We start from the raw sequence: 26,473 nt of genomic DNA on the forward strand, positions 1-26,473 counted from the left end.
ATGTATAAGATTAGGGGATGGATGACCTTTGAATACCAGAGCTCTTTGTGAGGCAAAAGCACTACACTGCACTATGTGCCCTATCATACTATAGTACTACAAATGACCAAAAACAAACAAATTTAGTAAACGTGCGCCAGAATAACTTGATATACAAAACCAAGGGCTGTTGGAAGTTCTTCCTGGTCTATTACCCAACTTCTCAAGTACCCTAGGCCTAGAAAATGCAAAAAATGGCCATTTATTTCAAATAAAATGGTCATATTTTGCATTTTGTCATCATGATCACATCAAACTAGCTCAGACATTGATGACTTGGGCACGCTATCCATCAAAGTCCTGCGTCAAATACTAGAGGTCAACAGGTAGACATCTCGCCTATTGAGCATTTGGTCGACATAGGTTGTCGGCCAACCTGAGTGCGACCATGTGTAAGTGTCCAGAAGTAAAGGTCGCTAGCTAGCGCTTGTTTAGCATGATGCCAGGATCCAGCGAAGTGCGTGTGCCTTTGACGGACTATATGGCTGGCAGTTTTCCATATAGTTGTTTCTTTGTAGGGTGGCTCCTACGTAAAACATGGAATGCAACTCAAAGTAGAGACAGTTGTCGTCATTAGGAGAGTGCTAACTAGAGCACAATAGTTGCTAATTAAAGCTATTGTTTAGTCACTAGCCTATAGCAGTATGCCTCTCAGTAGGAGGGGGCCTGGTTAGGTTTAAAACTCCAGTTTTTGTTGGCTTTTGTTTTATTCCTCTCTACAAGAGTCAGACAGAAGTCAGACTTCCAGAGCAAGAATTTTAGCTGAGGAAGTTTCTGCGATTTGAAGCGAAACGTCCTCGCGTCAAGCAACCCAGTCCAGTCGAAGATTCAAGCTTCTCTACTATGGAAACCACCTGGACAACTGAGAGCCTACACAGAAACAATGCAACTCAAAGCATGTGTGTGTCCCATCCAGCTTTGCTTGAGTTGTTAGAGTACATGTTGTTAGAACCAATTTAATAGTGGCACAAAAGATTGTCTGGTAGATTTAAAAATTACATCCTATGTATTTTTAAGGCTACCATGCCTTGGCTATTTTGTTGTTGTACGTAGGTCTATACTGAGGGGCAGCACAGTGGTTTAGTGGTTAGCACCTTTGCCTCAGCAAGGACGTCATGGGATCTACCTGTTTAGAGTGCACCCCGCCTCCCCCTTTTGTGGCCTTCAATTGGAGTAAGGGTTGAAGATGAGTGAGTGTGAGGTCTATACTGCCCCCTACCTGACACCACAGAGCTCTACCTGATCATTACTGTTTTGATGGAAACCAAAAGAAAGACAAGGTTTAAAGGATGTTAATTTATTTAAGGAAGCAACTACTAGAGTCTGAGAACAATGTCTGAAGACACAACATAAACCTGAAAAAATGTTTCCCAACTGCACGTGTAAAGGTTTACTGGAGCCAAAAGAACACAAGCCCTGCAAACAACTGAAATTCCCTTCAATCTCAGTGATTTGACATAATTTGTTGAGACGCTTAAACATGCGGCGCTGTTGTCCCAAGGCTTGTAGACTGCTTTGTGTGTGACAGACAGCTGGTGGTTCTCACAGACCAGGTGGTGTCTCCGTGGTGGTTCGAACAGGACTGTGCGGAGGAGACGGTACAGATGGACAGGGAGTACCGCGGCTCCTCAAAGCTTTGTCCACTAAGTGTCAGCTGATTGAGATGGAGACCTTCCAGCTGTCCAAACTGCGGACCGACGAAGAACCTGATCAAGGTACGCACCTGGGAAACCCGTAGGACAGTCTCCTTAAAGGTAAAAATCACAACCAGACTCACCAGCAGGTAACCTGTGAGAGAGCAGACTGTCAGGTTCCACAGAGAAAATCATCACACAGAAAATCAATTATTTAGATATTTAGATTGATGAGCAGGACTCAGGTTAATGTATTTGACACCACCTACGCGCTTGAAGACACCAAGTTTTATGACATACGTAGGGCAAATAGGGAATCAGTATGGACGTGGTCATCTTGTTTAGGATAAAATTTTCTTGGCACAGTCTCGTTTGAACCCCTGCGTGATATGACCACATCCAGGGACATCCTCCACAAATACAGGAGACTAATCCCCGGGTGGAGTGTGGGTCTTTCAGTGCAAACCGCTTGGCCCAGCTTGGTAAACTTAAACGCATAGTCGCCACCAACTAGCGAATGTGCCGGTTGAAGACGTGGCGATTTAAAATGGTTTCCGCTGAAACCCCCATCCTCCAAATGGTTTGTGCCGTCACTCCCATACTCCGCCTGGGGAGTCTCTCCCTACAAACAGCGTCACTTGTAACAGAAAAATGGCATACTGTTTTGTTTTTGGCTGCAATCACCGAAGCAGTCGCGAAAAGTGCAGTTTTTTTTCAGTTCCCAGTGGAGAAGAGAAGACGAGGTAAATGTGAGAGGTCATGTCGGTAAGTGTATAGCCTACACAGCTAGCCACAGTAGCTCCGTTCTCACCACCTCGACTTGTCTGAGCTCCGGGTCATAAACAAACCCCAACATATGTCCACTTTCCACCAGGGCATTTCCACTTTGTTTGCCGTGTAATTGGTCCAAAAACTCAGCGAAAGTGGCGTGTTTCCGATAGGGGGGCAGACAAGAGCTGTGCCCAGATGTAGGATTATTGCGTCATATTTTAATCCTTTAGCACCCACCCTTGAACAAGACTACTGTGCCCAATTCATTGCTGGTGGAACTCTCACCTTTGACCCCAATGAACTTGAACTTGTGCATATGTCAGGGCTGGAAATTAAGTTGCTAACCCCCAATGAGATTGGTATTTATTGGCGCCATTGTTGCAGTGTTGTACCGCGGTGTTGGTGGATAGTGCAATGAGCGGCACTAGTGCACCCTCACAGACCTGATGATAGGTCACATACCAGTGAATATGTTTCTCAAATCATTCCTCTTACATGTAGTGATGAGTTCCAGTGTTTCTCTGGTTCCTGGGACCCAGCTTCTCCCCACTGAGGAGCTTCCTGGGCCGACGGTGCTCAAAATGGCAAAGCAGAAGAATAACGCGTCTAGGAAGCTCCACTCTGGTTGCATCAGACGGAACATCAGAGCAGGGCAGAGGAAGAGGACAACAAGAAGAAGCCCCAAAAGAAGTCCAACGTGGACAAGTGCCGCCCTGTTGTAGGACAAGGACCAGTACTTGTGGAGGTAATGGATGGGAGCGCTGGTGATGAAAGGAAGCAGGAGGTCAGAGAGGAGCGTGAGGAGAAAGAGGGTGAGGGGGATGCCCAGGGAGCAGTAGACAATAAAGAACAGCTTGACCTGATCTGACATGGGGCTGAACGAGTCAGAACCTGCAGGAGAAGGAAAAAAAAAATTTAAGGGACTGATCACCAAAAATGTTGAAGATGAAAAATTTAAGCGTCAGAATCATTGCAATTTGTTATGTATATATCAGCAGATATATCGTTATAATATTACTCCCTAATATCGGTATCGGTATCAGCCTCCCAAAAACACACATATCTGTCAAACTGATGCCACATATAGAGAAGAAATGTTGAAGTAAGGCTAAAACGAGTCCACCCTTGGCGAGGAGCAGAGCGGTTTGCGAACAGGCGAGGACCACTCATGGACAGGTTTGGGGAGTAACGGAATACATGTAATGGCGTTACGTAATTAGGATACAAAAAACAAAACAAAAAAAAAAAACATAACCGTATTCTGCTACAGTTACAGAAAAAAATATGTATTCAGATTACAGGTATATTTAGTAAAAATGGGGATTAGTTCGCAGGATTACAATTTTAAGGCATTTTATGATATTATCTGAATATATTTTTTTTCTTTGAAATGAAAACGTCCCTTCATGGACAGCGACATGACGTCTCCTAACCGGGCAAAATATTGATGAAGTTCCTGCATGTTAATGCATTTTCAATGGAGATTCGCGACTGAACACACTCAGAAAAATGCTCGCAAAATACGTGTTAAAATGCCATTTTGACCTGGATATCGAGCCAGTAAAATTAAATTACATTAAATTATGTCCGGAAAGTATTAAACTTACTCTGACACACACACACATTCTCAAATATTAGTGTTGAAAGTTACACGGATCTGCGCTGTTCAAGCTGCTGAGCTGAGGCGTCCTGCTGCAGCTGCTCTGTTCAACGCAGCGCGGCTCCTAAAACCATTACAATACATACATATATTATATTTTTACACAATTATCCTTTATTAACCAAGTTTCATTCATGAAGTCTGTGGTGTGTGTGCACATCTCTCTGTGTGGGTGTGACTGTGAGCAGCACAGCGCGGGTCATTATAATCTCATTATTTTAAGTTGCAAATTAAAAAAAAAAAAAATCCCCAGTCTTATCGAACAATTTTAATCACTAACGACAAGTATTTTAACTAGACACTGGTCTAGCAGTGGAAAATATCAACTAGACATAAGTGAAGAGTTAATGGTCCGTGTCATCAGGCGACACAGGTACGACAGGAAACATACAGCTGTTTATCAACCAAATATCACGGACAAAGTGACAAGAAGAACCAAAACCACGTACTTATGGAAGGAAATATTGTCTCCCTTGTTCCTCCACTTGTGGCTTTGCCAACATGCGCAGCTCTCCGGCATATTCCACCTGTTTCTTGAACTTCTATGTGTGCAAATCACTAACTTGCCCGGAATTAAAATGGCGATCACGCCTCCTTACTGACAGTATTTACTTAATGGTTTTCATTATGCTTTTGTTCTTATTTTGAAAGTTCAATAAGTGAACTGATACGTTAAACATGGCGCGAATGCTACGTGAAAGACTAAAGTAATTTTACTGAACAAGTAACAGACTTTTTTTGTTTTGTATATTGTTCTGCAAGCCACTTTTAATTACAAATTCATCCGCACACCGCCCGAGTTTTCATTATCCTTCATTTGTTTGCCATTTTTTGGTTGAAAATTTAGCAGGTGAACACTGGGTGTGTTTAAAACAATATTTTGGGTGCTCTTAATACATAATGTGAAGTAAAACAGAGCATGCCATGTAAAAGAAACAGTTTTATTTTTGCTTAATAAACTGTACTATGTAGTCAAGACTATTTAAATTTAGTTTTTGTCTGTATTAGCATATTTGATATTGGAGTAATCCAGAAGTAATTGAAAGTAAATCGAATTACATTAGTTTAATATTATGGTACTTGGATTACATTACTGACTACATTTTTCAACAGGTAACTAGTAACTGTATTGGAATACATTTTTAAAGTAACCCTCCTAACCCTGCTCATGGACACGTAGAGTGTCACACTAAGACTTGGATTTGGTGTTTATTGATGTGGAAAAGGCTTATAATAGGCTGCCACATCAAGACGTATGGAGGTAGATGAGGGAAAAAAGAACATACGGATTGTTCGTGACTTTACAACAAACTTCATCTACATTAGCCCACGTCGAGTAAACAAGTCCCTTCATTGTCTTCATATTTTTTCGTGCCAGTTCTGCAAACAGTTCATGACTTCTTGGTTGGCCTCATATAGGTCTTCTTGAGTGATATTTGGGCCCAGTTCACAATCATGGAGAATATGTCGCATGGTTTGGTGCCCACGGGCACTTGGCTGAGTACACCCGTCCCTATTTCAGGAGTTTATCTCTGGTTTTGCCTACTCCCCTTCTGATTCTGTTCAGGGAAGCCCATTTCCTTCTTGGCAAGTGGGTACCATGAGGTAGGGACTCTGGAAAGTTTCATTTGGAGGTAGATTGTCTAGACTTTTCCATTGGTCTAGTCGGTATTTGGCAGAGCCCTTAGGGTTTAGACTCTGTACAACCATGAAACTGTCTGGACTTGAGTCTTCTTATAATCTTGATAATGGTATAGTGGATGTCTTGGGTCCTGCGCCTGTAGAAACTTCTCAACAGATGGGAGGTGGTGCAATACCTGCTTCAATCATGACTTGAGGGTTAAAGCACTGGGATCATTGGGCCTCAGAGCCTACGTAAGACCTATTTCTTCTTGAGCAGGTAGGTATAGCGGTTGAATACCTGTATGTAGACTCGGCTTTAACTTCCAGCCCTGCTACCTGTGTCCTTTGACAAGACACTTCATGTCCATTGTCCCAGCACACCAGACTGTATATTTATTGCAGACTCTGCTGGGGAAGTACCCTGTATCTTTCTTACTACAGTATCTGGGGATAAACACTAATCCCCAATCAACCTCAGGAGTATATTAGAAAATAACAATCAAACAACCCTTCCATTGAAAATAGTAATGTCCAATGGCCACACTGCAGGGCAATTTGTTTCAGTAGATCTATTAGCAATCTGAAGGTAGCAACTCGCCTTGGCTCTCGTCTCTGCTTCCCTGTGGAAGGCTGGACTGAACCACTGTTGCTCCGGGGTCTTCCCCGTTTTCAGAAGGTCCAGTTGACAGAAGACCTGGTAGAAAATGTGTCTTTTGGGGGATTCCATACTTTGCACTTTCACTTTCTGTTGCAAAATCTTACAATCCTGTGGTTGTTGTTCATGGATTGTTTGTAGATTTTGTGCAGTTCCTCTGCTTACGATGTTGAGATAACTACATGTTCATATGCATGCTATTCATTCGGGCAGGTGTTTATTTTATTTTTGAAGTATATTTTAAATCAAGCTGAAGACATTTTCTACATTCCACTGTCCACATTGCTCAGACATTTTTCTACTGAAATCCAACTGACTTTCTAACTACCGGTGTCACCAACCGAATGGTCCGCCTTTTGCATCTGCGCATGCGTCATTTTGGACCAAAGCAGCACATCTGAGATGGAGTCTCTTCACCCAAAGTGATCAAATGGATTAAGAGGATTAGTAACCGTCAGATGATAAAGGTAAAACCTCTTAAAACATTCTAAAGTTAGTTTTAAGCAGAAACGAGGCAAAATTCTGTGACGCTTTGAAATGTCCGACGTGCAGTGAACACATCAGCTAGCAGCTTGGTTAGCCGCAGCACTCTGATTGTTTCTGCCGCCTTTCATGATGAAATAATGCTGAATTTATGTGGAAGTGATTGTTGTATAAAAATTTCAGATATCTGTCGCTAAGATAGATGGTGACTGGAGGCAGTTTGAAGCAGAAACGAGGTGATAATCCATGAACCCGCGCCATCAGGGAGGGATAGATTTTAGGGGGACCGTTTGGTCAACGTCATTGGTGGGGGACTGATTTTTAGGGGGACCATTTGGTCGGCGAACAGTCCCCCTAAAAATCAGTCCCGCTGATGATGCAGTTCATCATACGTGACGAATTTCGCAGTTTCTGCTTAAAACTGACTTTAGAATGATTTAAGAGGTTTTACCTTCATCATCTGATGGTTAATAATCACATTAATCCATTTGATTGCTTTGGGTGAAGAGACTCCGTCTCAGACGTGCTGCTGTGATCCAAAATGGCACATGCACTGATGCAAAAGGTGGACCGATTTTTTTAGGTGGACCGTTCGGTTGGCGACACCGGGCCTTCTGACAGTAAAGTGGACACCGTTGCTCCACACCAACTCCTCAAAGATGAAGACACAACGCAATATCAAGACAAACAACTACTCCCCTACGTAAAAGTTCATCCACGTTTGAATACACCTCTAGAACTAAAGCTACTGTATCTCACCCATGGTGGTCAGAGTGACCATGATGAAGTAAAGCGCAGAGGTGAAGCCGAAGCTGCGCTCCTCGCCGTCAGCCTGCAGAACAGCTACATCACGGCGGTGTGCGGTTACAGCTTCGCCCAGCAGCTCGCTCAGCTTGCCGTCCTGCATGCAGGGGTTCTCCTGCAGGAAGGAGTGATGCAGCTCCTCCATCTCTGCTCGCATCCTCTTCTCCACGGGCATCTCCAGGGTGCGGAACACCAGGGCACCCAGCAGCACAAACAGCACGTAGCCGCAAACCAGGAAGGCCAAGGCATTGGCCCGGAGGAAGAGAGCCGGCGAGGGCATCGTCCGCTTTCACCGCCGCATCGGAGCAATCAGACACTCCAGCTGGACAGCCTTTAAATATTTAGAAAGGTAGAGCAGGTTACACACAAACGTAAGCCAAAATCTTGGCAGGTGTTGCAAACAAACCAGTTCAGGTTTCAGAGTACAGCAAAGTTTTATTCCAAATCTGCATCTTGAGTCCATTTGCTGAAACACTGACCTCAGATGCTGCTCAGACAATAACTCCTCCCACAACCCGTCCACTCAGAACGCCACATTCCACTAATCCTGTGCAGATGCTCGATGCACAGCAGGATTATACTGCAGCATTTGCTTGGTAAAATACAAAAATTAGCACACAATTCTAAGAATACAGTGTGATTTCATGTAAACCAAGTTTCTGTTTTTAACTCTCACATATAAACAGGTCTGGAATAGAAACAATCAAATTGGAGGGCAAATCCATAAAAAAATAAATAAAAATTGCGTAGTAGAGCTGCACGGCATAATGAATTGTACAATAATTATAAACTAATTGTAAAGGTCCTATAAACAACAACTGTTAATGTAATGATAACGATGCAGTGGCGTAACAGCGTCCAGCGTCGTCCTCTGTGTGTGTAGTAATCAGAGTTTTTCTGTTCCTGGTTGTCATAGGTGGACGGGCCAAAAGTGCACGTTTCCACCTCGTTTCCACACGGCGTCTGTGTACACAGCCTTGGTAGAGTCCCTTGATTGAGGAGAGTAACGTCAACTTAGAACATGGCGCCACTTTGGTTCCAACTGCGCTGAACTACTGATTGAACCTTTAATGTTTTCAACATTTTTTTTTTTAAATCAGTTAACCACATGACATTAACCTGACCAGGAGCTGGTGTACGAGTGGCAGAAGGAAAACTAGGTTTTTGCTAGTACGACGTCTAGAGGTACTAAACCGTTTACAGGACATTTAATGCAGGTTCGTGGACATATTGTTGGTTAAAACGTGGACAGGCCTCAAAGACAGCACTTGTGGAAGTTTGACTTTTTAACCATGTATCAACTGTATTGTTACACTTAGCTGGATTAGCTTTAGCTGGATTAGCTTTTGTAGCTTTAGCTATTCAAAGCGCTAAACTGCATTTGGAAACTTGTTTTCAAATAAAAAAACAAAACAATGTACATGTCAAATGAAGTCCAATGTTTCATGGTGAAACCTGAACTGGAACCAGACCTATTAGAGAGGGAGATGAAGGGAGTAATGGGAACATGCCCATCGGCGAACAGGTTTGCCCACCCTCCCAATAACAGGAAGTTTGTGGGCATAGCCACGCAGTGGGATGACGGGCAGAGGCGGCATTGGAGCAAAAGTGGTCTGGAACGGGCGGCGGCCTTGACAACGGCGACCCATTTGTCGTCCACCGATGAGGAACGAAAATGCCGGCAGTCCCGTCTGTGGAGAAGTGAAGCGAGCCTTGGGAAAAACGTCACGGGAGAGACCGGCCGAACGTTGGCTCGTCCGCCACGAGGAGGATCTGGACCGCTGCACGGAGGAGGAAGATGAGGAGCGAGGCAGAGTCCTGGTAGAAAAAAGAAAGACGGTATGATGCCTTCAGGGCGTCTCCCTGCTGAGCTACAGTTACCAAACAATAATCATTAATCAGATCCAACTCCAGCTGTACATGGTGACTGGAGCCCAAGTGGTGTTGACCCAGGGACCTTCTTGGTAGGAACCTTAGAGCACTACCACTGTATTCACTGTGTCACCTCAAGCTGTATTCATATCAGCTCATATAATCAGTTATATCAGGGTAAATCTTTAGAACTTAATATTTATAGCAGGACGAGTTCAGAGCACTGAATATGTGTGATGTTTTTGGCTTTTTTTTTTTTTTAGCCTTGTGTGCCAGATTTGTCTGAAATTACATTGTTTGCTCCCTTTGATTCTTAGTTGAGCAACAAATAAATCTGATGTTGCCTCCTCAGCGCTAGACACATCCAGAATCTGATTTTTTAAAACTAGATCATCGACTTAGTGTTTCCTTTACCTCCCTGATCCCGTTGCTACCAAGCTGGGTGGAGGCGGATCCGTCCGAGGACTTCCATCCTGCCTGGGACTGATGTTGAGGTTGGCGGTCAACTGTGGCATTTTACGAGCGGTGTCGGGGTTGGTGATGGGGCCGGGCGCTTCTTTCCTGGTATCACTGGGCTGGGAGAGGGTGCAGGGAGGATAGGTGCCAAATCCAGGTCCAGTACTGAACCTGACGGCCAGGCTGTCTCCAAAGAAAGAGTAAAGTTCACAGTACATGGCTGGAAGCGGCACAGGGGTCCACTCCTCCCAGGGGCAGCCAACTCCGCCTGCCTGGAGATGGCTAGCGATTCCCAGCACGGCCTCTGACAAAGGCTCTGGAGGAGGGCTGAGGCCCGGGGAGCTCACCCTGTATCCCATAACGCCCACCACTGAGCCTGGATGAGCACTGGACGTCCCCTCTGTAGGCTGAGACAACGACAGCGCCTTCATCTTCAGCAGACGCTCTACCGCAACCTGCAGCATTAAGAAATAAATCACAGTGCTGCATAATCCTGAAACAATGATAAATGATTACTTAATCAGGATGTTGGAATAATTTACAAACAACTACTTGATGAAACCCGTCAAAAACCGAAAGAGCTAAAGTACTGACCAGGATGGCTCCATAGACCTTATGACCATCTGCTTTGACCTGGGCGTTGGAAACGGAGTAGTCGTCCAGCACCGCCTGCAGATTGGCCCAGTAGGCTGGAAGATGTGGAAACAGCACTCGTTCAACAGCCTGATGACAAAAACAACACAAACATCCGAGCAGATTAGAGCCGAGGTCATTTATAACCCAGTCACACGGCACACGACAATTCAACGAAGGGAAAAAGTTAAAAAAAAGTCACAATTCGTTGAGAAAAGGTGGACGAAGAGCTTTATCACCGAACAGCCTGTGAAGCAAGAGTGCAAAATGGACGAAAGAGGAACTTAACAAAACCGAAGCTAATGATCTCGATGCTTTAAATGAAACGCGCCTGGAGCCACAGCTGGATCACTGTGTGTCTGCATCTCTGAGTTCCAGGACTCGGTGCTGGGACGGAGCTCATAGCGCCTGAGTCCTGGAGAAACTGCAAACAGAATCTGTGGAGATGTGTGTGCACGTCAGTGGACCCACCTGCTCTGGTTCCTCGTCTAGAACAAAAGAGGGAACATCTCATCATCATCAGAATCCTCACTGTCTGATGACATGCTGCATGCTCCATCTTGCTCCAATTAAAAAAAAAACCTCTGGTGTGCCGTGGTCACTGCTGTATCACTGTATTATGTTCTAAGCCATATATATTGATTTATAACAGAAAACTGTTAAAAGGGGGAATAAATATAAGTGTAAAGATTGAATATATCAGAGCAGTAAATTGATCAGTCCATGTGTACACGCACTGACTCCCCATGTGCAGTTATTTCAACCAGCTGCAGCTGATCCACAATGTAAATTCTGCCTTCCAGAGCAGCTCTTTATATAATCATCTGAATTATCTCCCTGTTGCCACATATACAGAAGGTCTGGATTGTCATTCCTACACTCATATTGTTATATTTAATAAAAAATAAAAAGTACACACAGCAGCTGTTGCTGCCACTAATGCTGCATTCAAGTGCTGTCGGAAATTACCCAACTTTTTTGTTGTTTCAAATTCAGCAGTTGCTTGTGGCAAAATAATTAATTGTAGCCACAAAAAAGATTACTTCTGGCCTATGTAAGGTGCCTGAGCCCATTGAAGCTGACCCCCCACACAGATAAAAAAAAAAAAATCCAGGCAAACAGGCTGAGTTTGCCCTGTAATTTCCAATGGTACTTGAACGCAGCAGCAACCTCAGCGGGGCTTCTGCACTATACGAAAACAATCAGCCGGTCGAACGAAGTCAAACTAAAAATAACGTTACAAAACTAAACAAACGATTAAAAAACGTCAAGAATGACAGCAAAACGAAACATGGATGAATTGAGGTTTTCGTTGCCCTTCGTTCAAATTTTTCTACAGTTTAAAAATACTGATGAAGCACCAGTTGCAAGGCATGAAGCTGCGCGAAGGCTAAACGATGCCAACGAAAGTCAACAAAAGTCCAGATTTCTTGTTTCCTCAGGGCTTTGTTGCCCTTCGTTAAGTGCCGTGTGACTGGGCCATTAGACTGACCGCAGAAATTAAGACCACGCCACAAACACGGCTGTGATGGGCTTAGGTTTAATCACAACAGATGATAGATTTCTTTATACAATACAGTGGAATCTTGGTTTGAGAACTTAATTGGTTCCTAAATGTTGTTTTTAAACCAAAACCAATTTTCCTATAAGAAACAATGTAAAACGGATTAATCTGTTCCTGTTCCCAAAAAGAACACTGTGTTTTTACCTTTTTAACAGCATTTCAGGCATAAAAGGCAAACAAAATACAAAGAATATGCACAGTATCTTATACAAAATACTGTACAGTAATAATGATAATAAAATAGACTATTTAATTTCACCTAACCTGTACAGAGGAGACCATAAGAACATTGGGTAACTGAACTGCACCGAACAGACGCCTCCGTTGTAGTGAAAACTTAATGTCGTATGCTAACAGCATTAGCACTTTCAGCAGCTGTCGGTAGCATCACCTGTTAGCTCTACTTAATGTATGATTTCTGGAAAAAGAAAAAAAAATGTGTCTCATAACTTTTAATTTCCCACAGGAATGTAAACTGTTAGGACAGCCACCACGCAGTCCCCAAAAATATGATTTAATAAACACCCAAAGATGGACTTTCTTGCTTCTCCTTCTTCTTTTGAGTTTACTGGCAGATTGTAACCCAACATGGTGCATTACTGCCACCTACTGCGGCGGAGGTATTCGTGAACCAAGACTGTTCAAAAAGTGATGCCTTTTTTGTTTAAAAATATGTTCGTAAAGAGAGCAGTTGTAAAACCGAGGTTCCACTGTACTTTTATTATGATCTTTAAAGTAAAATGTGAACAAATCTCGATTGCAAAATCTTAAAAGGTAAAGTCAGTTTCAACAGGTGACATTTAAACACACCAATTTAACTTCAAGATAAATTTGGAAGGAACGTGATGTTTGCTAAAGGCAAAGGTTCAGCAATAAGAGCACAAAAATTCATCGCTGGCCAAAAGTGAATGACTCACTTGTGATTTGTTGGAGCATTGTGCCCTTTGATTAGTTTTGATATACTAAAACACTAAAATAGGAATGTTTAAATCCATTACATTCAAGAGTCGCCGTTTCGGGGTCATTAACTGACATTGACATTGTCAATTGTCTTCCGGGGGCCAGAGCAGGCGACATCGAAGGACACTTGAAATTGCTGGCTAAGGCTAAGCGTAAATTTGGTAAGATTGTAATTCACGTCGGCAGTAATGACACTCGGTTACGCCAATCGGAGGTCACTAAAATTAACATTGAATCGGTGTGTAACTTTGCAAAAACAATGTCGGACTCTGTTGTTTTCTCTGGGCCCCTCCCCAATCAGACCGGGAGTGACATGTTTAGCCGCATGTTCTCCTTGAATTGCTGGCTGTCTGAGTGGTGTCCAAAAAATGAGGTGGGCTTCATTGATAATTGGCAAAGCTTCTGGGGAAAACCTGGTCTTGTTAGGAGAGACGGCATCCATCTCACTTTAGAGGGAGCAGCTCTCATTTCTAGAAATCTGGCCAATTTTTTGGGATCCTCCAAACTGTGACTGTCTAGCGTTGGGACCAGGAGGCAGAGCTGTGGTCTTATACACCTCTCTGCAGCTTCTCTCCCCCTGCCATCCCCCTATTACCCCATCCCCGTAGAGACGGTGCCTGCTCCCAGACCACCAATAACTAGCAAAAATCTATTTAAGCATAAAAATTCAAAAAGAAAAAATAATATAGCACCTTCAATTGCACCACAGACTAAAACAGTTAAATGTGGTCTATTAAACATTAGGTCTCTTTCTTCTAAGTCCCTGTTGGTAAATGATATAATAATTGATCAACGTATTGATTTATTCTGCCTAACAGAAACTTGGTTACAGCAGGATGAATATGTTAGTTTAAATGAGTCAACACCCCCGAGTCACACTAACTGTCAGAATGCTCGTAGCACGGGCCGGGGCGGAGGATTAGCAGCAATCTTCCATTCCAGCTTATTAATTAATCAAAAACCTAGACAGAGCTTTAATTCATTTGAAAGCTTGTCTCTTAGTCTTGTCCATCCAAATTGGAAGTCCCAAAAACCAGTTTTATTTGTTATTATCTATCGTCCACCTGGTCGTTACTGTGAGTTTCTCTGTGAATTTTCAGACCTTTTGTCTGACTTAGTGCTTAGCTCAGATAAGATAATTATAGTGGGCGATTTTAACATCCACACAGATGCTGAAAATGACAGCCTCAACACTGCATTTAATCTATTATTAGACTCTATTGGCTTTGCTCAAAAAGTAAATGAGTCCACCCACCACTTTAATCATATTTTAGATCTTGTTCTGACTTATGGTATGGAAATAGAAGACTTAACAGTATTCCCTGAAAACTCCCTTTTGTCTGATCATTTTTTAATAACATTTACATTTACTCTGATGGACTACCCTGCAGTGGGGAATAAGTTTCATTACACTAGAAGTCTTTCAGAAAGCGCTGTAACTAGGTTTAAGGATATGATTCCTTCTTTATGTTCTCTAATGTCATATACCAACACAGAGCAGAGTAGCTACCTAAACTCTGTAAGGGAGTTAGAGTATCTTGTCAATAGTTTTACATCCTCATTGAAGACAACTTTGGATGCTGTAGCTCCTCTGAAAAAGAGAGCTTTAAATCAGAAGTGTCTGACTCCGTGGTATAACTCACAAACTCGTAGCTTAAAGCAGATAACCCGTAAGTTGGAGAGGAAATGGCGTCTCACTAATTTAGAAGATCTTCACTTAGCCTGGAAAAAGAGTTTGTTGCTCTATAAGAAAGCCCTTCGTGAAGCTAGGACATCTTTCTACTCATCACTAATTGAAGAAAATAAGAACAACCCCAGGTTTCTTTTCAGCACTGTAGCCAGGCTGACAAAGAGTCAGAGCTCTATTGAGCTGAGTATTCCATTAACTTTAACTAGTAATGACTTCATGACTTTCTTTGCTAACAAAATTTTGACTATTAGAGAAAAAATTACTCATAACCATCCCAAAGATGTATCGTTATCTTTGGCTGCTTTCAGTGATGCCGGTATTTGGTTAGACTCTTTCTCTCCGATTGTTCTGTCTGAGTTATTTTCATTAGTTACTTCATCCAAAACATCAACATGCTTATTAGACCCCATTCCTGCCAGGCTGCTCAAGGAAGTCCTACCATTATTTAATGCTTCAATCTTAAATATGATCAATCTATCTTTGTTAGTTGGTTATGTACCACAGGCCTTTAAGGTGGCAGTAATTAAACCATTACTTAAAAAGCCATCACTTGACCCAGCTATCTTAGCTAATTATAGGCCAATCTCCAACCTTCCTTTTCTCTCAAAGATTCTTGAGAGGGTAGTTGTAAAACAGCTAACTGATCACCTGCAGAGGAATGGTCTATTGAAGAGTTTCAGTCAGGTTTTAGAATTCATCATAGTACAGAAACAGCATTAGTGAAGGTTACAAATGATCTTCTTATGGCTTTGGACAGTGGACTTATCTCTGTGCTTGTTCTGTTGGACCTCAGTGCTGCTTTTGATACTGTTGACCATAAAATTTTATTACAGAGATTAGAGCATGTCATAGGTATTAAAGGCATTGCGCTGCGGTGGTTTGAATCATATTTGTCTAATAGATTACAGTTTGTTCATGTAAATGGGGAATCTTCTTCACAGACTAAAGTTAATTATGGAGTTCCACAAGGTTCTGTGCTAGGACCAATTTTATTCACTTTATACATGCTTCCCTTGGGCAGTATTATTAGACGGTATTGCTTAAATTTTCATTGTTACGCAGATGATACCCAGCTTTATCTATCCATGAAGCCAGAGGATACGCACCAATTAGCTAAACTGCAGGATTGTCTTACAGACATAAAGACATGGATGACCTCTAATTTCCTGCTTTTAAACTCAGATAAAACTGAAGTTATTGTACTTGGCCCCACAAATCTTAGAAGCATGGTGTCTAACCAGATCGTTACTCTGGATGGCATTTCCCTGATCTCTAGTAATACTGTGAGAAATCTTGGAGTTATTTTTGATCAGGATATGTCATTCAAAGCGCATATTAAACAAATATGTAGGACTGCCTTTTTGCATTTACGCAATATCTCTAAAATCAGAAAGGTCTTGTCTCAGAGTGATGCTGAAAAACTAATTCATGCATTTGTTTCCTCTAGGCTGGACTATTGTAATTCATTATTATCAGGTTGTCCTAAAAGTTCCCTAAAAAGCCTTCAGTTGGTTCAGAATGCTGCAGCTAGAGTACTGACGGGGACTAGCAGGAGAGAGCATATCTCACCCGTGTTGGCCTCCCTTCATTGGCTTCCTGTTAATGCTAGAATAGAATTTAAAATTCTTCTTCTTACTTATAAGGTTTTGAATAATCAGGTCCCATCTTATCTTAGGGACCTCATAGTACCATATTACCCCATTAGAGCGCTTCGCTCTCAGACTGCGGGCTTACTTGTAGTTCCTAGGGTTTGTAAGAGTAGAATGGGAGGCAGAGCCTTCAGCTTTCAGGCTCCTCTCCTGTGGAACCAGCTCCCAATTCAGATCAGGGAGACAGATACCCTCTCTACTTTTAAGATTAGGCTTAAAACTTTCCTTTTCGCTAAGGCTTATAGATAGGGCTGGATCGGGTGACCCTGGACCATCCCTTGGTTATGTTGCTTTAGACGTAGACTGTGTTTCATAATTATTGTATGGCCTTGCCTTGCAATGTGGAGCGCCTTGGGGCAACTGTTTGTTGTGATTTGGCGCTATACAAGAAAAAAGTTGATTGATTGATTGATTAACTAACAACTGATCGTGACAGTGCGAGGAAATCTATCCTCAGTGCCAGCTGCTTGTTGCTCAGCAACCATAGTCGTCTGGCTTCACACACTATCGACTCAATACTTTGACAAAACTCAAACTGCAAGCGTAAATACCAGCAAAGTTTCTTTGCGAACGTGTTAATATTTACAAAGGATTTGATTTGGTTGACCTAAGTGCATTATGGGACATTATGGTCAGCCTATATCGTAAATCCTGGCATTGCTCAGGGGTGTTCTGGCCTCTACTCTGTTTAGTGTTTGCATGGACTGGATGTTGGGTTTGTCGACTCCAGTGACCTGGGTGCCTTTGACAGTGAGGAAAGGTTCACTGACCTTGACGTTGCACGCAAATTTGACCACAATGTCGTGATCTTTGTGGACTCAACAGATGATCACATTGCAGTAAAAAAAAGAAACCAAATTCAGAGTCAAGAGTGTTGGGGTTTGTGACTGTCCTATCTTTTCAGACTCCGCAATACAGAGAGTCAGGATGTGGTGACAAGTGACCAACGTGCTCAGAGACTGAGCAGTGATGCTTTCCATGGAGAATGGTCACAGGTGGTCTTGAACCAGGAACCCTCTGTTTTGGAAGCAGACGCACTGACCAAGAGATCTCTCAACATCATGGGCTGAGCATGAAGTTCCAGAACAGAAGTGTTTGGTGATGCAGATACACCTGCAGGAGGACCAAGGTTCAAGACTTTTCTTGGGGCTTCTGGTCTTTTAAGACGAGCCTTCAAACACCAAAGTGGACCTTCTAACATCAAACGGCCAACTGTTCCACAAAGCTGGACCACGATATCCAAAGGCACCACCGTCTACTGACTTCTTAAGTTACAGCTAGATGCCAAATTACCTTATTAACTTCTTGATTTTCAAAAGCTCCAACTACATGTGGAGATGGTTAAGTTTACCAGAGGTGGGATGAAGTTACTCTCAAGTCATGAATCAGCAAGTCCCAAGTCAAGTCTCAAGTCATAATGACCACCAACTGTTTGCAAGCTGACTTGAGACTTGCAGATTGATGACTCTGGAATGACTTGACAATGACTTCTGACATTTAGAGATGACTGTCAACCCACCAATAGCAGTTATTGGACATCCACACAAACGTTTGTGAGGCAGAATTTCCGTACCGTCCTATCAACAAATAATAAAATATCAGATTTAGTTTCTGAAATCACGTGATCATGTTCAGATTTTTTTAAGGCGTACCTTCCATCCCAGAGCATGAAGCCCCACCACAGCACCATAATGCGAGCAGAGTGGTCTCACTGGGTCCGACAGAACCTTCTGGAGAGACAGCAGGATCTGGTGGTAGAGACCACTCACCAAATCACCGTGAGTCCTAAAAACAAACAAATCCCAAAGATCGAGAGTAAAAAAGAAAAGCTCTATACCACATGGTCCACACTGAATTAGCAAAACGATCAACCTCTGTGCATGTAGCTGTCAAATGCAACGGTTTTATAAAAGTGCATAAGATGTCCAAGCAAATTAAAAACAAACAAACAAACGCTGTTTGTTTTTATGTTGCGTTTTGACCATTGTGTATGTTGGAAGTTGCCAAAATGGCCCCAAATCAGAGGTTGACTAGGCCACATAGACTAAACTAGTATCACCAGAAGATGTGACTCAGGAGGAGGGCCGCGTAGTCTCTGAGGGTCCAGTGGTCATTCAGCGGGTTGATGGAGGCGGCCAGCGGCTCCAGGATGCAGTACATGACACTGGACACCAGGCTGCGCACGTAGGAGCCCAGGTACAAGTATGGATTCTGCACCAGGCTCTTCACCATGTGCAGTAACCTGTTGAGCTGCTCCAGGTCGTGGCTCACCGACTTCACCTGGAAAAAACAAACAAACAAAACAAAAAAAACAAACAAAAAAAACATGGCAAGCCCATAAACGATGGACACAAAACCACAAAAAAAAAAAAAAAAAAATACAATAAAATACCCATCAAAAACAAAGAGACGAGCAGAGCATAACCAGTGTTGCCACAGTTACTTTGAAAAAGTAATCCAATTACTGATTACTCCTTGAAAAAGTAACTTAGTTACTTTACTGATTACTCAATTGTAAAAGTAACTAAGTTAGATTACTAGTTACTTTTTTAGTTACTTTTCCCAGCTGCCGACAACAACCCTCTGCCACCTCAACATGACAATGATACCTGTTTTGCCAAAACTTACTTTATAGTCACCCTTTCTTGACTTCAATGAAAATAAATACTTGTTTTATAAAAAGTAAAATAAAGACCTCTTTCTTGACCTCATATTTAACTGTTGACAGCACTGTAACAGTAAAACTTGCAATTTTGAACCTACATTGTTTATAAATGTAACTATTAAATTCATTCTAGCATTTTTCTAACATTTAAGTTCTCTCTAAATATTTTACTTGTTGAAATTAATATTATTTTAAGTAGTATTAGTAGTTGTAGTAAAAAAAGGCTTCAAAACTGGACCTTTAATCTAGGGGTGTTGTGAGGGGGGCACATCCCTCCCCCACGCCCCCATTCCATCTGGATTCGCCCCTACTTTGGCGTTTGAGCACAAAGAATGGATAACATTTATTTATGCAGAAAACATGACCAGATTTACAGGTAAGAAAGTTTTATTGTGTTTTCACATCATGTGGTCCTCAGAAAGAGAGTTTAGGTGCATTTGAGTGGAAAATAGTGTTAGTTGTTGACGCGTTGCGGAGGATCAGCTGTTTTAACGTGCAGATACAGAGCGACTCAGCTCAGCTCTAAATAAAGAAGGAAAAAAAAGTATAAAAATGTCTTTGTAAAGCTCAGTGCAGGTGTGCTGATCACCGGGCTTTAAGAGGTGACGACGAGTCGAGCAGCTGCAAAAAACCGCGGATGAAAAGCTCACAGCTCACTTAAAGTGGGCAGTTCAGTCGAACCCCGACCTCCTGCCCACGGACCAAGTTTAATGCTGCTATCGACCCACAATGAAAATAATAGTAACGCACAGTGACATGAAGAAGTAACTTTAATCTGATTACTGATTTGGAAAGATTAACGCGTTAGATTACTCGTTACTAAAAGAAGTGGTCAGATTAGAGTAACGCGTTACCGGCATCACTGAGCATAACGGCGTACACACACACACACTCAACAAATACAACTGTGTCACACTGTGACTGTTGGAACTGGAAACACGGCGACACAAGGAACAACAGTGTAGTGAGCGTACTTCAACCAAATCAAATCAAGCAAAATAATAAAGCATCGTGTGTCACCACAGTCAACCATAATGCAGAACCTCCCTGGATCCTGATGGCAAGAACCTTGGACAACTGGTCTATCCCCCACCTCCTGAAAGTAGTCATCTATCTAGCTACAATCAAGTGAAACGCAAGCATCCCCTGAGCCTTGTCCAATTCTCCATATCACATACAGCCAAAACTGATCCAGGATGCACTGTGTGGTCAGAATGTGGGTGTTTTTTGTGGCAGATCACAAACGCCTGGTCACTTTCACACAGTGAAACATTTCACTTTGCGGTGCCTGGCAATTGTTTTAATACTACATGTGTCTATGAGAAAGACATGCACGTTGATCCAATTTTGGAAGCGTGTGACCATGAAGGCTCAGAGAGGAAGTGGCGGCGGGTGACTCCAGCAGAAGGCTTTGTTCACGCTGTGGCGTAGACACGGGACTTTGAAACAATCAGCACTGCTTCGTGTTAGCAGCGTTTATGCTTACCTGCCTACTGACTGTAGTTGGGAAAAAAAAGCAAAAAACAAACAAAAAAAATCGAAGAAACACAAATATACATAATGACGTCTACCGGATGTTTGCCGACCATCGTCTTGAATTTTAAAGTATCTAAGCTTAGAAAGCTGCAAGAAGCCTAAGCAGTGGCGGACAATCGCAGGATATGCATTTACTATTTATTATATATTTAGTCCTGTCTTTGTTACAATTATTTGATGTATTTTTAAAGCTTGCTTGTATGGCTAACTGCAAATCTCTGCAAAATATGGCAATAACAACTGTGTTGGTTTGTAAGTGACGCCAACTCTAGGTTCTGAACCTAGAGTTTTAGTAGCTCAAGATCCAACAGGTTTAATGATGTCCTTGGTTTGACTGACCCCACTGATGACATACACAAAGTATGGCAGGAGAGCGGCTATCTTGGAGTTCGACTGCAGGTCCAGCAAAGCCACCTGAAACACAGGACACAGTTTTGGACCTGACATCACATCCAGAGCCGCGCAGCAACATTCCAGTTATCAGCAGGAGCAGTTTACCTTCATGAGGTGGGGGTCCTCACCCAGGATCGCACGTGTGATTTGCTGGTAGTATTTCAGAAGGTCCTCTGACAAGGACTGAACTGCAGATGGAACTGTGTCAAAAAGACATCACTCAAATGATGAAACTAAACCGTCCTGCTAACAATTCTTGTATAACGAAGGCTGCATTTTTTTTTATTCTGATTTGACATCATCAAATGAAACGAATATTAAACCCAAAGAGAGTCTTACCTGTCCCCTGAGGTTCAAGGTTACCCTTCCCATCCAGATAGGACACACTGACTGAAACCAGAAACAGACTTTCAGCAACATCAAGGATGCTTCCGTCACGTGTTCCGTTTAGAGTAGCGGGGGCGTACCTCGCACCAGGGTCTCAGCGCAGCCTTTGGGAATGTTGGTGGCCAGAGCCAAGTCAACCAGGTTGATTTCCCGATCGTCCACAAAGAAGAGCTCTCCTTCTTTCACTGCACGGAAAGGTACGGCGTCCTGAGCTCCGTAACCACAAATGGCCTGCTCAACACCAGGATAAAAATAAATAAGGTGAAGGCAGTGACGACCACAAGATTGACTGCAAAGACAAACTAATGACCAGAAGAGATTGATAATGTCAGCACAGTTTAAGACGGTGATCCAATGTACCATGGCAAGAACATACTTGGTCTTCTGTCTACAGGGGTACCCCAAGGCTTGGTGCTGAAGCCTCTCTTCTTTGCCTTGTATACCACCCAGGGTTTGCGCCAAGATTTTTTTCACAGCATAGGGGGTAACTTAGCGGGGCACAGCCGCGTGACGAGCATCGCAAGCTTGAGTATTGTCAGAGGGTCCAGGGGCATCCCCCCCGAGAAGGGTTTGAAATTTATAACCCAGTGAAACACTATTTCCTGCATTTTGAGGGCCACTTTGTGTTGCAAACTTGGATGCTAAAAACATGCGATATGTCCGTTAAAAAAGAAAGAAAAAATCTGAAAAGCCCCTCTGTACTGGTTAAATCACAGCATAGGGGCCCCCCTATGCTCAACTCTGCTTTGCCTTTTCCACTATCAGGCCTTACCTAACTTAACACACTACTCAGACTATGGTTATCCCTTGCCTACTGCAATGCCTTCCCAGCAGGACTCCTAGCATCTGCAATGAAACCTTTACAGATAGACCTGAAGGCTGTGGTCCTTTTGGAATACAATCAGCCCAAAAAGTCAAATATTATCCCACTGCTCATCAACTTCCACTGGCTTCCCATTGCAAGCAGATTCACACAGGGACATTCTTCCCCATCACTCATCAAACGTCCCAATCTTCTCACGAGAGATTTATTATATTTAAATTGAGTGTGAATTCACAGCATCACCTCCACGTTGCTCCAGCGCAGAGCTCGATTGAAGTCCTCCACTGTCAGCTTCCTTCTCTTGGCGTGCCTCATGAACTGAGAGCTGCTCTGTAAAGTTCCAAACAACGTTACCATGTGAGAAGGTATTTAAAGCAGCACAATGTGCGAATGAATAACGTGACTGTGCGGAAAAGTAACAAATCATTTGGGAAATAAAAGCATTCCTCTGGAGATCTGTGCAGTTTGCAGAGTTATTGTGAAAAGGAACGTGACAAATTTACAAAGTGTTCAAACCTCACAGAGGTGATACTGACCTGTGTTGCTTCCCTGAGACGGTAGCAAACATCTTCAGCCAGCAGAGCGGCGACATCATCATTAAGCTCCACGCCAGTGCACTCGGCCATGAGTTTGACAGACTCCCGGGAAACCTCGGCGAAGCGGCGCTCCTCGCGGTCCGCCATGGTCCCAGCAAACTCTCAGAAGAAACTGTCCAACGGAACATGTCCCTGTTAAAAATGACTACTAGAAGCTTTTCTAGAAACAAAGTACAAAGGTTTGCTGCACTTTAACGTGACCCGCAGTACAGAAACTCAAAGACAAGATGCAAAATTCTAACAGTAGGTCAAAACTTGACTTGGGGGGGTGAGCATGTGGCTAGAAGGAGTGTACCTTTCAAAAATCCTACTGTTCACAATTTATGCTCCATACCAGTGTATCTCCTCTGGAAAACATGGTTGCCTCTAATTTTTGTATGGCTAAGCTCCTTCCTGTGATCGGCCGCCATCTTGGGAGGGGATCAATCATGGGTTTGCAATTGACCACCACAACCCAAGTCAGGACCAGTCACACACATTTATTGCATAAAATCCTCTGTCATACCCTACATACAAGTCAAAATTAAAGAAAAGGTCTGCTTACTGCTCACTGTGTGCACCACCAAGTCTGTCTAGATTAGATTAGATAGAATTCAAGAGCCAATATTTTTAAAGTTCAGGCAGGTTTACATTAGGGTGTGATTCAAGCCGACTCGGATTTCAACGAAACTTGGCTCAAAGATGGAACCTACCAAGAAACAAACTTTCCCAAAAAATTTTGCCTGAAAACCAAACGGTGACCTTGCCAGGAGTCATCAAACGTCAAGGCAAAAATACGCAAAAACTGATATTTCATTAAATTGCCATCTTTCAAGTGGTGTAACATTCAGTGCCATCAAGTCCCCCAAGCCAGTTTAACTATCAAATCACACAGGGAGGCAAACAGTTTCATCTTACATACATATTAGGTTGGGGGAATCGATGGTGCTGAATATAGGTCTGGTCATTTTGTGCAATTGGCTGTATTTAAAGACCCATAACCCTCTGCGCCATCTTGATAGCACTGGCCACCAGGGGCGCCAAAGTACTCGACTTGCCCAATTATGAGGAGGTTTAGCACCACCTGGTGGCCATCAGCCTTTTTTAATGACATTTGCAGGAGTGGATAAACAAACATCTCTACTTTATATAACAGTTGGCAGAATTTTGGGGACTCCTCATGTTGATTTGATACCCCTTTCATACCTGATTAAAAAGGGGTATCAAACCAGTATAAGAGGAGTCCCTCAGGGAAATTGAGGTTCCAGTAGCATTGTATAGCAGCACACAGGGTAAGAAGCACACAGAGAAACAAAAGAGAAAGTATAAAACAATCTGCAAATATAAATACACAAATATAAATACCAGACATACTGATCAGTACTGGTTTACTGGCTACTACTGTTCCTCTCCTTTCCATCCTCTGTCTTCCTGTTACTCCTCCTCCCCCTGAGTGAGGAGTTGTACAGTCTGATGGCCTGAGGGACAAAAGAGTTTTTCCAGTCTGTTGGTCCTGCACTTGGGGAGGAGCAGTCTGTAGCTGAAGAGGCTCTTTGTCCAAACTATTACGTTTCTGTGTAGAGCCCAACCGATATATCGGCCAGCCGATATTATCGGCCGATATAAGCCCTTTTCAAAGTACTCACTATCGGCCGTCACACTACACTGATCGGCTGACAAAAGCATACAACCTCTGCTTGCACTAAGGTTGTTTGAAAGTTTTTTGTTCTTGAAAGTTGCAAAATAGAAAAATAAAGGAGTGTTGTAAAAATAATGTTTCCTTAGTGTTTGTGTTTCTTTCCTCTCACAATTACTTGTCTACAACTGAAAAAGTTTTTCTACCTGTAATATAACCTATATCTAAGTTGCAGTAACAAGAGGTACAAGATCAGATGTATTTCACAACTCTTTTTAAGGATATGTATTTGCTAATTTCACAAAGGTTTAATTCTTGATTGCATTTGTTGAACTTGAAAATTCTTCTCTGTTATAAAGTTAATCAATATGAGGACAAAGCTTCAGCTTTTAGCTCATTCCTTTTTTGTTAAGGGTCCAAAAAGAACATTTTATTCATTTTTAATAAATAATAATAATATGGGCTGATTTATCGGCTATCGGCAAATCAGCCGATTTATTATCTGCATTTTTTTCATCCAAATATCGTTATTGGCAACGGCCTCAAAAAATCCATATCAGTCGGGCTCTATTTCTGTTTATTCCCGATGTGCACTTGTTTAATTTGAAAGTGCACAGCACAATCTAGTAAGGTTTAAAACCTACTTCTGCGTTTCAAAGCCATTTTTTGTTGTGCACTTTTCTGAACAGCGCCAACTATAGGGCGAGAATGAATTCACATCCTTCAAAAAATTTAATTTGGTTTAAAAAATAGCAAAGAGTTATATCGCCTGAAATTCAAAATCGTCTACAGCGTGAAAAAAAAAAAAAGTTTGATTCATATTTCGAATATAATGCTAACAGTAAGAGAATGCTAAAAACACAAGCGGAGCTAGCTGCAGTAGCTGGCTAAAATCAGAAAATAACCTACAGCTACAGATAAAATGCACCATAAACCTGCACATATTCGCTTAGATTCTACCTTCTTATGCAGAACGGCTGGAAAATCCTTTAACTGAGCAGTAAAGTTCAAAAACCGACACAAGGAGACAGCGCTACGATGTCAAGCCAGCAACTAGAAGACAACAAACTTCCTGTCTTAACTCGTCAAAATAAGCCCACATTAGTGAAACATTTGAAGAGTATCGCACTTTCTATAGAGACAACAAAATATTCAACCATGCTCTATCAAATAGCATGACTCTAAACTTGTTTTATTAAAAAAAAGTGTAAGGCTTAGATTTTGCTGGGCTTCTTTTACTGGACATCCGGTATTACTGAGAATAACTTGACACTTTCTAGTGAGGGCTGGTGACAGATTTTTTTTTAAAACTTTATTGATCATTGCAACAGTAACATTGTAGCACACCCAACTCATTACTTTTACTGCCCAATTACTTTCTTTCTTTCTTTTTTTTTTGGACACATTTCCAAGTTAAAAATTCAATCAATAATAAATACTGCAACAAATCTGTAACTGTTTTAAAGACTCCCTACTGAGATGATACAATCTATATCACTTTGTGCCCCAAATTGAGATGGTTTCCTGCACTGATATTGACAGTCAGGCTTTAGTTTTGAAATGCCACAAGACAAGAAATTAAAATTAACATTTTAAAATTTAATTTTTTAAAAAAGGGAAATTAAATTAAATCAAACATACCAGTGGAAAATTATAATGATTTGTTTTTTTGTTTTTTTTTTAAATACTGGATCAAATTAAGCTCTGACAGAGGACTGAAGAATGAAGAAAAAATAAAACAAGACCTCCACCTGCAAAGCCCTAAATGGTGAATTTCCATGACCCAGAGTTGAATTCACAAGACCTGGGTACTTTCCAGAAAAGTGATCTCACTAAACGTGGATTCTTTTCAAAAATCCACAGGTGTTTTTATTGGTGTAAGATTTGCTATATTCAGAAAAGACCACCCTTTGGGGTGGAAAAATTGCCCCTTCACAGTAATTAAGATGAACCCAAACCAGGTTA

The 26,473-nt window shown here is 42.2% G+C and overlaps 2 protein-coding genes across 3 annotated transcripts; both read right to left on the bottom strand.

The window, feature by feature from the left end:
- Positions 1-1,486: 1,486 nt before the first annotated feature.
- LOC117505194 (potassium channel subfamily K member 1) lies at positions 1,487-7,971 on the bottom strand. Its single transcript, XM_034164764.1, has 3 exons — positions 7,625-7,971; positions 2,940-3,335; positions 1,487-1,827 (listed from the first exon to the last, which is right to left on the bottom strand). Exons 1-3 carry the CDS (start codon positions 7,947-7,949, stop codon positions 1,514-1,516), a joined length of 1,035 nt encoding a protein of 344 aa, XP_034020655.1. The 5' UTR covers positions 7,950-7,971; the 3' UTR covers positions 1,487-1,513.
- A 1,161-nt stretch (positions 7,972-9,132) lies between these two features.
- On the bottom strand, positions 9,133-25,570 carry taf6l (TAF6-like RNA polymerase II, p300/CBP-associated factor (PCAF)-associated factor). 2 transcript variants are annotated; one of them, XM_034164762.1, is made up of 12 exons: positions 25,469-25,570; positions 22,834-23,005; positions 22,541-22,627; positions 21,555-21,705; positions 21,427-21,477; positions 21,193-21,287; positions 21,034-21,108; positions 18,553-18,773; positions 18,146-18,278; positions 10,592-10,720; positions 9,956-10,452; positions 9,133-9,487 (listed from the first exon to the last, which is right to left on the bottom strand). In XM_034164762.1, exons 2-12 carry the CDS (start codon positions 22,978-22,980, stop codon positions 9,145-9,147), a joined length of 1,929 nt encoding a protein of 642 aa, XP_034020653.1. In that variant the 5' UTR covers positions 22,981-23,005; positions 25,469-25,570; the 3' UTR covers positions 9,133-9,144. The 2 variants fall into 2 exon arrangements, with proteins under 2 accessions (XP_034020653.1, XP_034020654.1); XM_034164763.1 differs by having other exon boundaries at positions 25,444-25,497.
- Positions 25,571-26,473: the final 903 nt, after the last annotated feature.

The sequence above is a fragment of the Thalassophryne amazonica genome, chromosome 23 (assembly GCF_902500255.1).
Source record: "Thalassophryne amazonica chromosome 23, fThaAma1.1, whole genome shotgun sequence".
Taxonomy (NCBI): Eukaryota; Metazoa; Chordata; class Actinopteri; order Batrachoidiformes; family Batrachoididae; genus Thalassophryne; species Thalassophryne amazonica.